Below are 14,567 nucleotides of genomic sequence, written 5' to 3'. Positions count from 1 at the left end.
TGCATCGCGATCAGGCTCCTCTAAAATGGCCGCCGAGTGTTCCAAAATGGCCGCTGCCCCCGATATCGGGAGCGAGCCAGGCTGTTGCCTGCCCGATGCTTTCTGCCGCGGTGGGAGAGTATTCCCGGCCGGGGCCATTCTCCGCAAAGGCCCCTCGTCCCCGGGAATGCACCGGGAGCAGAGGCCTTCACGTGAGAGCCAGGAGCCCGGTTCCCCACACGCGGAACAGACTGCCCCTCTAGGCATCCCCACATGGCGTGAAAAACGGTGCAAAACGGGGCCGGATGACAAGCCTCCCCTTCCGGAGACCCAAGTGAGTACAGCAGGCACAGGGAAAAACAGCAATAAAAATACCTCGGTTTTTTTGTTTGTTTTTTTTTTTTTCAAGCTTCTGTAGCGCTGCTAATGCTTCACAACTTTCTTTCTTTCTTTTTTTTTTTTACTTTAGAGCCTGCAGAGGGTTTATAATACCCGTCTGACCCAACTTCTCCAAGGTATTGAGCGTCTCTGGAGGCGGAGGGGGAGAGTGAACAGCCCACCGATGAATCCTCCCCCTCCTCTCACTGGGCAGAGGAGGAAATGCACTCCGGGAAAAGGCTCTAGGGCCGTGCCCTGCCTTGCCTGCTACGGCTCCCTACTTCTTGTTTTACTTTGCTCTTTCCCCAGATAGCTTAAATCAAACCTGATAGAGGAACCCTTCCCAATTTATAGGAGATCAGGACTGCAGGTTATGCCCTCTCATCTGCTGGAGTCAGAGATATACTGAAGGATCACAGGGGGCGCACCAGGGTATATGGGTGGTGCCTTTTCAGTTTCTCTCTGACTCCATCTGCTGGAAGGGAGGCATAACCCAGCAGTCTGGACTGATCCTGGTACGTACAGGGAACCTTAACACTTAGTTAGTTAGTCAGCCAGAGTGACTCACTGCTCTCTTGATTAACAAATGTTGGTACCTATTCAAACCCAATCACACTACCTCAACACCTTTCCAAGGTGAATAACTGAGCTGAACTTTTCAACCTTTTTACTTAGGTATATACTGCTCCTAGCTTATTTCTAGCTTCTGGCTACTTTTTGTGGTTTTTTTTTTTAAATACAAACACTCAGTTTATATTAAATACAAACACTCAGTTCTTTAAAAGTCTGCAGAACACTCAGTTCTGCAGACTTTTAAAAATAAACACACTACCTACTGCTTACTAGCTACCTTATTGACTATTTAAAAATACAAACAGTCTAACTTCAGTTAGTCAGCCAGAGTGACTCACTGCTCTCTTGATTAACAAATGTTGGTACCTATTCAAACCCAATCACACTACCTCAACACCTTTCCAAGGTGAATAACTGAGCTGAACTTTTCAACCTTTTTACTTAGGTATATACTGCTCCTAGCTTATTTCTAGCTTCTGGCTACTTTTTGTGGGTTTTTTAAAAATATAAACACTCAGTTTGTATTAAATACAAACACTCAGTTCTTTAAAAGTCTGCAGAACACTCAGTTCTGCAGACTTTTAAAAATAAACACACTACCTACTGCTTACTGACTGACTATTTAAAAATATAAACAGTCTTAAACTTGTTTATTCACTGCCTTTCTGACTATTAAAAGCACAAACACACTAAATAATATTCCCAAATAGTTAACTTTGCCCCAATACTTTTAAAAGAGACAATGTCCCAAGCAAAAACTTACTGATTCCTTTCAGTCACCAGCAAGGTGATCCTCTCCTCTCAGTGTTCCCACTGGAATGTGGGTTACTGAGCTCTTCCCTTCTAATTTATAATGTGCTTCTAAGGTAAATTAGTACAAAACAATCCCTTTGGAGATTTACACTTCAGTTAGTTTTCCTGATTGACTCACTGCTGTTCTGATTAACAAAGGATGGTGCCTAATCAAATAAAACACACAACCTTAACACTTCCCTTGTAATATATAATGTGCTTCTAAGGTAAATTAGTACAAAACAATCCCTTTGGAGATTTACACTTCAGTTAGTTTTCCTGATTGACTCACTGCTGTTCTGATTAACAAAGAATAGTACCCATTCAAATCAAATACACAACCTTAACACTTAGTTAGTCAGCCAGAGTGACTCACTACTCTCTTGATTAACAAATGTTGGTACCTATTCAAACCCAATCACACTACCTCAACACTTTTCCAAGGTGAGTAACTGAGATGAACCTTTCAAACCTTTTACTTAGGTATATACTGCTCCTGGCTTATTTCTAGCTTCTGATTACTTTTTGTGTTTTTTTTTAAATAGAAACACTCAGTTCTTTAAAAGTCTGCAGAACATTCAGTTCTGCAGACTTTTAAAAATAAACACACTACCTACTGCTTACTAGCTACCTTATTGACTGACTATTTAAAAATACAAACAGTCTAACTTGTTTATTCACTGCCTTTCTGACTATTAAAAGCACAAACACACTAAATAATATTCCCAAATAGTTAACTTTGCCCCAATACTTTTAAAAGAGACAATGTCCCAAGCAAAAACTTACTGATTCCTTTCAGCCACCAGCAAGGTGATCCTCTCCTTTGTGCATTAAGGGTCCATCCTTTCTTTTCTATGTGCCCCTGGGGGTCAGCTAAAGGATCTGTCCTACCCAGGGGTTACATCAGTAATCAGAATCAGAAACTGTACATGCATAGTGATTTACAATCCTGTTTCTTCTTGCAATTTTACTTTTCCTTCTCTCTCTCTCTCTCTCCATCTGATTAACCCCCCCCTCTCTCTCACCTCACATCTTTCTGTCTTTCAATTCTTCCCCTCTTCTCTCGATTCCTATTCAATAATACTTCTATCACCACTTTACTGTCTCTCAGCATCCATCTTACCCATTCTATCCATCTTTCTTTCTCCTTGTGTTAGTGTCCTGGTAAGATAGGCTCTCTTGAGCTCAATGTTCTTCATTCTATCAGCAGCAGGGAAAGGGAATGCTCATGGCACCAACATTGCAGCCACTGCCTTTAATTTCCAATCCACAGGGAATAAGTAGGTAGGGAGAAAGGAAAGGGACCCCTTTCCTCTTCTTCTTACCTCCACTCCTGAATCCCCAAGTCTATATTTTTTTCAATAAAATTAGTAAATAGGCAAAATAAAACTCAAATTAAGTCTAGCTGCATCCATTCATATCTGTAAAAATGTAAAACCAGAAGCTCTAATATTATAGCCCAAATTTGAATATTCAAATATAGATTTCCATACCTTTAAGCAAAAGCCGACTAAGAAACGTTTGGTATTTTTCTGACTGCCATACAAAGCTCTCCAAGGATTCTTGAGCAGATGTGGTAATTAACATGCTGCAGTAAAACAGAAAACAAAGGTAAAATCTTTAATTTTCTTTTTTTAGGTTTTGAACTTCTCACTGTGCCTACATTGGTTACGCTGGGAAACACAAAGAAATCAATATTCAATGGGGTTGTCTAGATAACTTTTCGATTTAGACAGTCAAACCAGCTCAAGGCTCGAAATTTTTTTTTCACTTCCCAGCTAAATTCTGTCCAGGCAAATTACTGTCTGCATAAAATTTACTGGGGTAATAAAAAGTAACACTGGGGGTGTTCCAGAGGCACGATTTCGCATCACAAATGTTCTTAAGTAAATTTGGCTAGAAAATCTTCAAGACTAAAGCTACCCGATAACTTTACCCAGACATATTCAGTGGCACTTTTAGTTGTATAAGTGTCTCTGTCGCTGAATATCTGGATAAAGTTCCCCATATAACTTAGCGGGGTTTTGAATATGAACCTCAAAGTGTTTATTTTTTTCACTATAGCCTTCTTATAGTAAACATCAGCTACTTATGAAATGATTCTACACTATAGCAGGAGAGTTTTCTTAATAATCTTCTGTATCAGACATGTGAAATCATTATACCAAATATATTGTAATTATGAAGTATGTTAATTTTTCATATACATGTAAATTGTTTACATATTAAAAAATTTAGTCAAACAGTATGTCTGTAAGTGTCTTCAGGTCCTTGCCAATTGAGATTGCATGTATAAAGTGGGTAATCTGTATGTAAGGGTCATTTATTTAGTGTCAGTCCCATGGGGGAATTATTTTTCTTTAAGTTTACATAAGGAGTCTTGGGAGAAATGTGTTTGCAGAGGCAGCAATGGTGCTAGCCTGCTCTCTAGAGAGGTTATCCAACTTTTTATTTTTTTTTCTAGTGGGAAGGCCCACTAGACATAAGAAAATTCCACACAGACATATGTTGTGATTGACCAATCCGGAAGTGGATCCTTGGGCCGACCGCCGGAGGGAGACGGACGGGAGGCAGACTAGATGAAACGATGAATCTTCACCTGGGAACCCGTGACCCCTCCAGAGGAGCTGTGGAGGCCCGGGTCACTAGGGCTTAGGAGTCTTCGCCCTGGAAGCCCGAGATCCCCCCAGGAGGAGCCTGTAGGGACCCGGACCGCTGGGTCTTAGGTGATAACAGAAGAATCCAAGGAAGCGATACGAACCGGGGTACAAGCAGGCAGAGAGCGGAGTCAGGCAGGCAGAGATCAGGAACCAGGCTGGCAAACGATACCGGAGTCAGGCAGGCAGAAGTCAGGAACCAGGCAGGCAGATAAACGATACCAGAGTCAGGCAGGCAGAAGTCAGGAACCAGGCAGGCAGATAAACGATACCAGAGTCAGGCAGGCAGAAGTCAGGAACCAGGCAGGCAGATAAACGATACCAGAGTCAGGCAGGCAGAAGTCAGGAACCAGGCAGGCAGATAAACGATACCAGAGTCAGGCAGGCTGAAGTCAGGAACCAGGCAGGCAGATAAACGATGGCAACTAGAACTCCGAAGAGAAACCTCGTTGCAAGGCGAATTGCAACTTCAAAAGTCCCGGCTTAAATCCCCTGCTCAATCAGCTGACGTCAAAAGAGGCGTGTCTGCACATCCGGGTGCAGACGCCTTAAAACACGGCTCTTCGCGCGCGCGCGCGTACCAGGACTGGGGGGAGGAGTTTCTGACGACGTCTCCACGAGGAGACGCCGCTGCCATGCGGCCCTGGAGGCCAGAAACCCGGCGGTTCGCGGCGCCACGGAGGAAGGTAAGAGCCCGGTCACTAGGCTAGTGACCGGGATCGTAACACATATAAGAAAATTGGTTCTTACCTGCTAATTTTTGTTCCTATAGTACCAACGGATCAGTCTAGACTCCTGGATTTATTCATCCCTGCCAGCAGATTGCGACAGAGAAAGCCTCGCTGACACTGCTTGAAAATCTGTGGTGCCACCTGCAGTAGCTCAGAATTGATCTGTACCCAAGCTGAAAACACTATGCGCAATAAACTGACTTAAAAAAACCGTGTTAAAAAACTTAGTTTATAACAAAGAACAGAAGTTTGCTGAAAGGATTATGGCTGAGCGGACGACTCTCTCTCCAACCCGGGTGGGCTCTGGACTGATCCGTTGGCACTACAGGAACGAAAATTAGCAGGTAAGAACCAATTTTCTTTTCCCTGTACGTACCCAGATCAGTCCAGACTCCTGGGATGTACCAAAGCTTCCTAGAGAGGGTAGGACCTGGAGAGTCCCGCTTGCGAGACACCTTCACCAAAAGACCTGGAATCAGCAAATCCCAAGTCCAGTCGGTAATGCCTTGCAAAAGTGTACAGTGACTTCCAAGTCGCCGCTCTGCAAAATCTCCTGCGGAGACACCAACTGAGCCTCCGCCCAAGAAACGGTCTGAGCCCGCGTTGAGTGGGCCCGCAAACCCTCAGGAACTTGATGGCCCTTGAGAATATATGCCGACCCAATAGCCTTCTTAAGCCATCTGGCAATAGTAGCTTTGGAGGCATGAGTACCCTTCTTTGCACCGCTCCATAACACAAACAGATGATCAGATCTCCTGAACTCATTAGTAGCCTTGAGATAGTGAAGCAAGGTTCTACGGACAACCAACAGTTTAAGCTCCCTAGCATGCTACGTAGAAGCATCCAAGTCTGCAAACGCCGGAAGCTGGATAGTCTGATTAACATGAAAGGCAGAGACCACCTTTGGAACAAAAGAGGGAACTGTTCGCAACGTAATACCTGAATCAGATATTTGAAGAAAAGGATCCCTACAAGATAAAGCTTGCAATTCTGAAATTCTCCTGGCGGAACAAATGGCCACCAGGAACACCACCTTGAGTGTCAGATCCTTAAGGGTCGCTCTCCGAATCAGTTCAAATGGGGCATCACACAATCCCCGCAGAACCAGATTAAGGTTCCAAGGAGGATATACTTTCCGCACGGGAGGACGCTAAAAAAAAACCTTTGGATGTCCAGATGTGATGACAAGAAATACCCCTCAAGCCTGCCTTGCAAGCATGTTTAAGGTGGCACTTGCACTTTCAGGGAATTAAAGGCAAGACCTTTAGTTAGACCATCTTGTAAAAAGTGCAAGACTTGAGAAATCGATGCCTGAACTGCCGGAATCCCTCGGTCGGTACACCAAGCTTCAAACAATTTTCAGACTCGAATATATGAGAGGAAAGTGTTGCGTTTGTGCCTATTCTCGCCCTCGCTCCACCCTCTTTACCTTTGTGGTGACTCCCTTCGGCTCTGACGGACAGATGCTGCTGCAGCTTCTCTCTGCCTCTGTGTCCCGGAGTCCCCAGGCTGGCTTGATGCTACAGACCTGCCATGTTCCTGATGATGTAAGGGCGCGCGCTCCAGACTTGTACCGGCAAGGGTGCGAACCTCGGGGGCGTCCCCCCGTAGTGACGTCCTCTGCTTCCAACATAAAAGGTCTTTGCTTGCAACTACGAATCAAGTTATCAAGGAGGAATCTTTCTCCGCTGCTCTGCCTCTACAAACTTACCTAGGGGTACCCGCTCCTCGGGAGCCCCGCTCTCTCTCTTCTTGATTTCAGATACAGGACGGGATCCGGTACTCGCTCCATGAGGGCCTACGTTCCTGAAGACTCAGAAGACTCCTATTGCCTGGAAACGATTGCAGACGTGAACACTGTGAGTTCTATTCAGATAGGAACCGCTGCTTGCTCCACGAGGGCCTACGCTCCTAATCCCAAAGACTCCTTTCTATCTAAGACATTATCACAGGTACGGAGATCGTGAGTTATTTCAGACTGCAGATAGGAACTGGTACTTGATCCACGAGGGCCCATGTTCTTAAAACCCTTCACAAACTCTCTTCTTTCTCAGAAGATATCGCATATCTATATCTATGGATTGCTATTACAGATTGCAGATAGGAACCAGTACTCGCTCCATGAGGGCCTATGTTCCTCAACTCTCCTCAACTCTCTTCTATTCCAGAAGACATCTCATACACAGTTATTGTGAGTTACTATTTCAGACTGCTTACAGGAACCAGTACTCGCCTGTGGCTCCTGTTCCTGAAGACTCTCTGTTGCATAAGAGGACCTTACAGACATCTACCATTGTGAGTGTATCATCCACTACTGGTTATGTATCCAGCATACCCTGTCTACTCACTACTATAGTCTCTCTCTACAGCTCAGCAACTCAGAGATCGCTATTCCAGTATCTGAAGGACTTCAACCCTGCCGAGCACATCAGCTTACTACTGCCACCTCTGATTGTTCTACTTCCAGTCTAATAAAGAACTATCTGTATTTGTCTCAATACTCCAGCCTAGCCGGTGGTTCCTCTCAGGATCTCCTCTTGGGGGCGCTGTCATCTGCCATCGGCCCAGGGATTCACCATTTCTACTAAGTGTTCATTCCTTACTAATAGAGCGGTATTATGTCATCTACCACTCTGTGGGATCCAACTCACATTAGTTCACTAATTCTGCCTACGGAGTATCATCACTGATACTCCTTCTTCAAGGGAACAGATCCATAACAGATTGCTACTTCAGTAGAGAGATTATATTAAGTGCCAACTCCTTAGCGGATCTGTCTTAGATTGCTCAACTCCAAAGCAGAATTATAACAGCGTGCTATCTCTTTCATTCTACAGGAACCAGCGCATACCAGGTTGCCAACTCTGCCCTCCTGGCGGGGTTAGCCATATCAGACTGCCAACTCCTCCCCTCGGAGAAGCTGGTCAATACAGACTGCTAACTCCACCCTGCTGGCAGGTTGAGCCACAACAGTTTGCTAACTCCTCCTCCAGAGGAGCTGGAACCTAATAGATTGTTAACTCCGCCCTCCTAGTGGGGTGAGCAATAACTGGAAGTAGATTGCCGCCTGGCCTGTAGCCACCACGACAGGCTGTTTCGTGCCGATGCATCCAGCATAACGGGTAAATGAAAAGCCTGCGACAGGGGATTCCATTTGTCCAATAGGACCCTCTGAAGTGGATGCATATGCGCAAAGGCCCACGGTACCAATTCCAGGGTTGAAGCCATCGAACCCAGAACTTATTGGAAGTCCCAGGCTTGCGGAATCTTCAAAGCCAACAAGGGCCGAAATTGCAACTGTAGTTTGAGCATCCTCTCCTGAGTGAGAAACACCCTGCCTTGACTCATATCGAAACGAGCTCTGAGGTAATCTAGCACCTGGGATGGCTCCAAGTGACTCTTCGCCTGGTTTACCACCCAGCCGAGAGACTCCAACAAGTGAACAATCTTCTGAACCAGCGAACGACAGCCTTCCAATGATTTCTCCCAAATTAACCAATCGTCGAGATAAGGGTGCACCACTACCACCGCCACCACCACCTTGGTGAACGTGCGAGGAGCCGTCGCTAGACTGAAAGGCAAAGCCTGGAATTGGAAATGTTGACCCATTACCGCAAATCCGTGGGAACCGCTGATGCTCTGGACAGATTTGGATATGCAAGTATGCTTCTGTCAGATCCAGGGAGGCCAAAAACTCCCGAGAGCGGACCACCGCAATGACCGACCGTAGCGTTTCTATTTGAAATCATGGAATCTTTAAGGACCTGTTGACCGATTTGAGATCCAAAATGGGTCGAAACATTCCTTCCTTTTTCAGGACAATGAAATAGATGGAATAATGACCTCTGCCCCGTTAGCGAGGCGGTACCAGGACCACTGCTCCCAAACCGCGCAACCTGCGCAAAGTCTCCTGAACCGTTCGATGCTTCGCCGAGAACCCGCAAGGGGAGACTAAGAAGAGGTCTCGAACGGGTTATGCAAACTCTAAGGCGTAACCATCTCTTATCACGGAGAGGACCCACTGATCCTGCGTGATTTTGGTCCACTCCCCGTAAAAATCTGCCAGCTGGCCCCCTATATAGGGAACGGCAGAGTGAACCGGCCTCGCTTCATTGGGGGGACTTGGAAGCCGCTGCTCCCCCCACCAAGGGAGCTCAAAAAGGTCGTCGCCCACCGTGAAAGGACTGACCCCAATTCGTTCCCCGCGGTTGCTGAAAAGTCCTTTGTGACTGCGTCCCTACAGGACCTCTGGAAGGACGAGACCATCTGGCGTCCCTGAAGTGGGACCTGGATTGAAACACCTGGCGATTCCTTGGCCTGTCCTCTGGCAGCTTATGTACCTTTGTCTCAGTGAGTTGTTTGATGAGCTGTTCCAGTTGCTCCCCAAACAAAAGACGCCCCTTGAAAGGCAAAGAACCAATCCGGGCCTTGGAAGAAACATCCGCCAACCAGTGACGGAGCCAAAGTAAAAGTCTGGCCGCTACAGCTGAACTCATAACCCGGGACAGCGAACGCAAGAAGTCATACAGCGCATCCGCTACATACGCGACCGACGCCTCCACGCGGTCCGCCTCCGAAGTGTCAGAACCAGGGGGTGCATCCTGAAAATCCTGCACCCACCTCAGACATGCTCTCTACATAAAACCGGAGCACACGACAGCCCGAAGTCCCAAGGCAGCACTCTCAAAAACCCTTTTAAGGTGAAGTTCTAACTTCCGATACTGTACATCCTTGAGGGCCGCGGACCCCTCCATCAGAATCATAGTCTTTTTTGTGACCGCGGAAACCGCCGCATCCACCTGCAGAAGCGCAAAAAGCTCCAAGGTTTGTTCTGGCAACAGATAGAGCTTGGCCATAGCCCTACCTACTCTCAAACCGGAGTCCAGGGAATCCCACTCATGCTCAATCAACCGTCGCACTGACCTATGATACAGGAACGCGGAACGAGGAGCCCCAAGACTGTCCAGAACGGGATCTGCCCCAACCAATTCTGGAGCCTCTTGCGGGGGTTTTAAACCCAGCTCCTCAAGGACTTGTGGAAGCAAAAAAACCCAACTCCTCCCTCTGGAATAACCGAAGAATCTTGGGATCATCCCCTTCTGCTACCGATGACATGTCTATGTCATATCCGTGATCTGGGTCTTGATCCGGGTCCTGAGCAAGCAGATCTGGTACTGAGGAACCCGGCGCTGCCCCTGCCGGAGGGATCGGACCCTGTAAAGCTCCCTGTGCCCCCCCGGAGGTAGGCCCCCTCGGGATGCTGGCGTCCCGCGGGCGCACAGACCCGGGATCGGAATAAGAAAATTATTCCTTACCTGCTAATTTTCGTTCCTGTAGTACCATGGACCAGTCCAGACGGTGGGTTATGTCCCCCGTCCAGCAGATGGAGTCAGAACAGAGCTCGAGAGTGGCACCTCATAGGCTAGCGCACCCTCTGCTGGAGCTCAGTATCATGAATAACAAAGCTGAAAATAGCCAGGTAAAGAAACAAGTTGGATCAAGAACCTGAAGTGAAAACATCAAAAACAATAACAGGTGCGACCAGCAACCCAGGTCGCAACAGGCAAACTTGTGAGGAGCTGCAACCTCGAACAAAACCAGGTAGACGAGGAAAAGTAGACAATAAGACAGCTATACAGTCAAGAACCCGAGCAGGAGCTTAAATCCCAGAGTGGTGGGCGTCTGGACTGGTCCATGGTACTACAGGAACGAAAATTAGCAGGTAAGGAATAATTTTCTTTTCCCTGTACGTACCAGGACCAGTCCAGACGGTGGGATGTACCAAAGCTTCCCTAAACCGGGTGGGCCCCCGAAAGCCCTGCTCGGAGGACCTGATCGCCAAAGTGGCCAGATCCCGAGGGAGCCAGGTGCAACCGATAGTGCCTGGCGAACGTATGCAGCGACTTCCATGTCGCCGCCCGGCAGATCTCCTGTGGCGAGACGGAACGAGACTCAGCCCAGGAAGTTGCCTGCGAGCGAGTAGAGTGAGCTCGGACGCCCCTGGGTGGATCCCGCCCAGAACCAATGTAGGCCGCCGAGATGGCATCCTTGATCCAGCGGGCAATGGTCGTCTTAGACGCGGCGGCACCCTTCTTAGGTCCCGACCAGAGGACAAACAGATGATCGGAGACCCGGAAGTCATTGGTAACCCCCAAGTAGTGGAGGAGCACTCGCTTCATGTCCAGGTGTCGGAGCGCCCGAGACTCCTCTGGAGAGAAAGCCGGGAGTTCAATCGTCTGGTTCAAATGGAACGAAGAAACCACCTTCGGCAGGAAGGCAGGCACTGTACGAAGCGAGATCCCGGCATCCGAAATACGTAGGTAAGGCTCCCTGCAGGATAGCGCTTGCAGTTCCGAGATACGACGAGCGGAGCATATCGCTAAGAGGAAAACCGTCTTCATGGTGAGATCCTTGAGAGTAGAACCTTGGAGAGGTTCGAACGGAGCACCCGCCAGGGCCCGGAGCACTAGATTAAGATTCCACGACGGGCAGGGGTCCCTGACCGGAGGCCGGAAATGCTGCACTCCCTTCAGAAATCGGGCGATGTCCGGATGGAGAAGGAGAGAAGTCGTGGACTGTAGCAGAACATTCAAGGCCGCTACTTGTACTCTGAGAGAATTGTACGCGAGGCCCTTATCCAATCCATCCTGTAAGAACAGAAGGATTAGAGAAACCGTCGCCTCCGTGGGCCGGGCCCCATGAGTGGCACACCAGGACTCGAAGACTTTCCACACTCGAACATAGGCAACAGAAGTGGAAGTCTTGCGGGCCTTAAGCATCGTCGAAATCACCGCCTCCGGATAGCCCCTGCGACGGAGGCGGCGCCGCTCAAAAGCCATGCCGCAAGACAAAAGAGTTCTGCCTGGTCGAAAAATACCGGACCCTGGTGCAGGAGCCGGGGGTGATGACCCAGACGAATCGGTCCGTCCACTGCCAGGAGTAGCAGGTCCGCGAACCAGGGACGTCGCGCCCATTCCGGAGCCACGAGAATCACGAGGCCCGCGTGGTTCTCTATCCTGCGAATGACCTTGCCCACTAGGGGCCAGGGAGGGAAGACATAGAGCAACTGGTCGGCTGGCCATGGCAGCACGAGAGCATCTACTCCCTCCGCGCCGCGCTCCCGTCGGCGACTGAAGAAGCGCGGGGCCTTGGTGTTGGCCGCCGTCGCCATTAAATCCAGTCGCGGAGTCCCCCAGCGGCGAACAAGGAGTTCCATCGCGTCGTCGGAGAGAGACCACTCGCCGGGGTCCAGCCGCTGTCGACTGAGGTAATCCGCTTGGATATTGTCCACCCCGGCAATGTGCGAGGCCGCGAGCCGGGCGAGATGGCGTTCCGCCCATTCCATCAGGAGAGTGGTTTCGGTGGAGACGTGCTCGCTCCTCGTTCCGCCCTGATGATTGATGTAAGCCACGGTGGTCGCGTTGTCGGAGAGAATCCGCACCTCCCTGTTCCGAACCAAAGGGAGAAAACGCTGGAGCGCTAGTCGAACCGCCCTGGTCTCCAAGCGATTGATCGGCCACCGAGACTCCTCCGAGGTCCACAGGCCCTGTGTGGCGCTGCGGTCGCAGACGGCGCCCCAACCCACGAGGCTGGCGTCCGTGGTCACCACCACCCAGGTGGGAATTTCGAGCGAAACGCCGCGAGCCAGGTGGGACGGCACCAACCACCACTTGAGGCTGTCCCGAGCCGCCTGAGGAAGAGGCAGAATCACTTGATACTCCTGTGAGACCGGTTTCCAACGAGAGAGCAGCGACGCCTGCAGGGGACGCAGGTGTGCAATGCCCAGGGTACCATGTCGATCGTGGAAGCCATCACACCCAGGAGTTGTAGATAATTCCAAGCGGTGGGTTCTGTCAAGGACGCGAACTGACATATGTGCTCCCTTAAGGAGAGGGCCTTGTCTGACCGCAGGAACACCATGCCCTGTTGCGTGTCGAAGGTCGCGCCCAGGAAGTCCAAGCGTTGAGACGGAACGAGGGAACTCTTGTGGAGGTTCACGACCCAGCCCAGGGAGCGCAGGACCTCTAAGACCCTGGCCACCGAGGCTTGTCCATGCGAGAAGGACTTTGCCCGCACCAGCCAGTCGTCCAGGTAGGGATGCACTAAGATCCCCTCCTTTCGAAGGGCCGCCGCCACTACCACCATGATCTTGGTGAAGGTCCGCGGAGCCGTCGCAAGTCCGAAGGGTAGGGCCCGAAACTGGAAATGCTGTCCGAGAATCTTGAAGCGAAGGTAACGCCTGTGGTCCGGGCGTATGGGAATGTGTAGGTACGCTTCCGTCAGATCCAAGGAAGCCAGGAACTCCCCCCGGTGCACTGCGGCAATTACCGAACGCAGTGTCTCCATGCGAAAACGGCTGACCCGCAGGGACCGGTTGACCTCCTTCAAATCCAGTATGGGCCGGAACGACCCTTCCTTCTTGGGTACTACGAAGTAGATGGAATAGTGCCCCGAGCCCACCTCGGCGAAGGGGACGGGCACAATAGCCTCTATATCCTGGAGTCGGTCCAGAGTTTGCTGGACCGCCATTCACTTGAGCTCGGAGCCGCATGGGGAGAAGAGAAACTTGTCCCGTGGCGGACGGACAAATTCCAAGGCGTAGCCGTGCTGGATGGTGTCCAGGACCCACTGATCTGCGGTAATGTTTGCCCACTCCTCGAAGAATTCCGAGAGTCGACCCCCGATGGGGGGACCGGAGGAGTGGGCCGCTCTGGCATCATTGGGTAGATTTGGCAGGGGTATTCCCCTGCCCCGAGCCCTCTCTCGCGGGCCTCCGCCCGCGAAAGGAACGCGACCAAGGCTGTGGCCTGCTGGGGGCTGCGCGAGGGCCCGGCTGCCGGTACGACCTGTAACGTCGCTGTGCCCTAGCTCTGGTTCTGGTGGAGGCAAACGCCCGATAGGGTCGCTGTCTATCCTCGGGTAGACGATGCACTGAGTTTTCTCCCAGCGATTTGATGATTTCATCCAGATCATTGCCAAAGAGAAACTTACCCCGAAAAGGCAGTGATCCTAAACTCGACTTAGAAGAGGCGTCCGCCGACCAATTTCGAAGCCATAACAGCCTCCGAGCGGCCACCACCGAGACCATGGAGCGGGCCAGCACACGGAAGAGGTCATACAGAGCATCCGCCCCGTAAGCGATGGCAGATTCTAGACTGTCGGCCTGGGCGGCCTCATCCGGAGGCAACTGCTGAGACGTCAGGAGCTGCTGGACCCAGAGCAGACTAGCCCTCTGAGTCAACGAAGTACACATGACGGCACGCATGCCTAGGGCCGAGACTTCGAACACTTTCTTGAGGAACGTTTCCAGCTTGCGGTCTTGCGTGTCGCGTAGGGCCGTCCCGCCAGTGACCGGGATCGTCGTCCTCTTTGTCACCGCTGATACCGCCGAGTCCACCTTAGGAAACCGGACGAGATCCAAGAAATCCTCTGGCAGCGGATACAATTTTTCCATGGC

At 50.1% G+C, this 14,567-nt stretch overlaps 1 protein-coding gene across 1 annotated transcript in view; it reads right to left on the bottom strand.

The window, feature by feature from the left end:
- Positions 1-14,567, bottom strand: part of LOC115099074 (protein shortage in chiasmata 1 ortholog-like) — a 131,390-nt gene that overhangs the window by 96,056 nt on the left and 20,767 nt on the right. The window contains exon 3 of the mRNA XM_029616383.1: positions 3,216-3,310. Within this exon, the coding sequence (XP_029472243.1) occupies positions 3,216-3,310 (95 nt within the window). The remainder of the gene's footprint in view (positions 1-3,215; positions 3,311-14,567) is intronic.

Source organism: Rhinatrema bivittatum, chromosome 1 (assembly GCF_901001135.1).
Source record: "Rhinatrema bivittatum chromosome 1, aRhiBiv1.1, whole genome shotgun sequence".
NCBI classification, from domain to species: Eukaryota; Metazoa; Chordata; class Amphibia; order Gymnophiona; family Rhinatrematidae; genus Rhinatrema; species Rhinatrema bivittatum.
The sequence above is the reverse complement of the archived record's forward strand: the minus strand, read 5'-3'. Positions and strand labels throughout refer to the sequence as shown.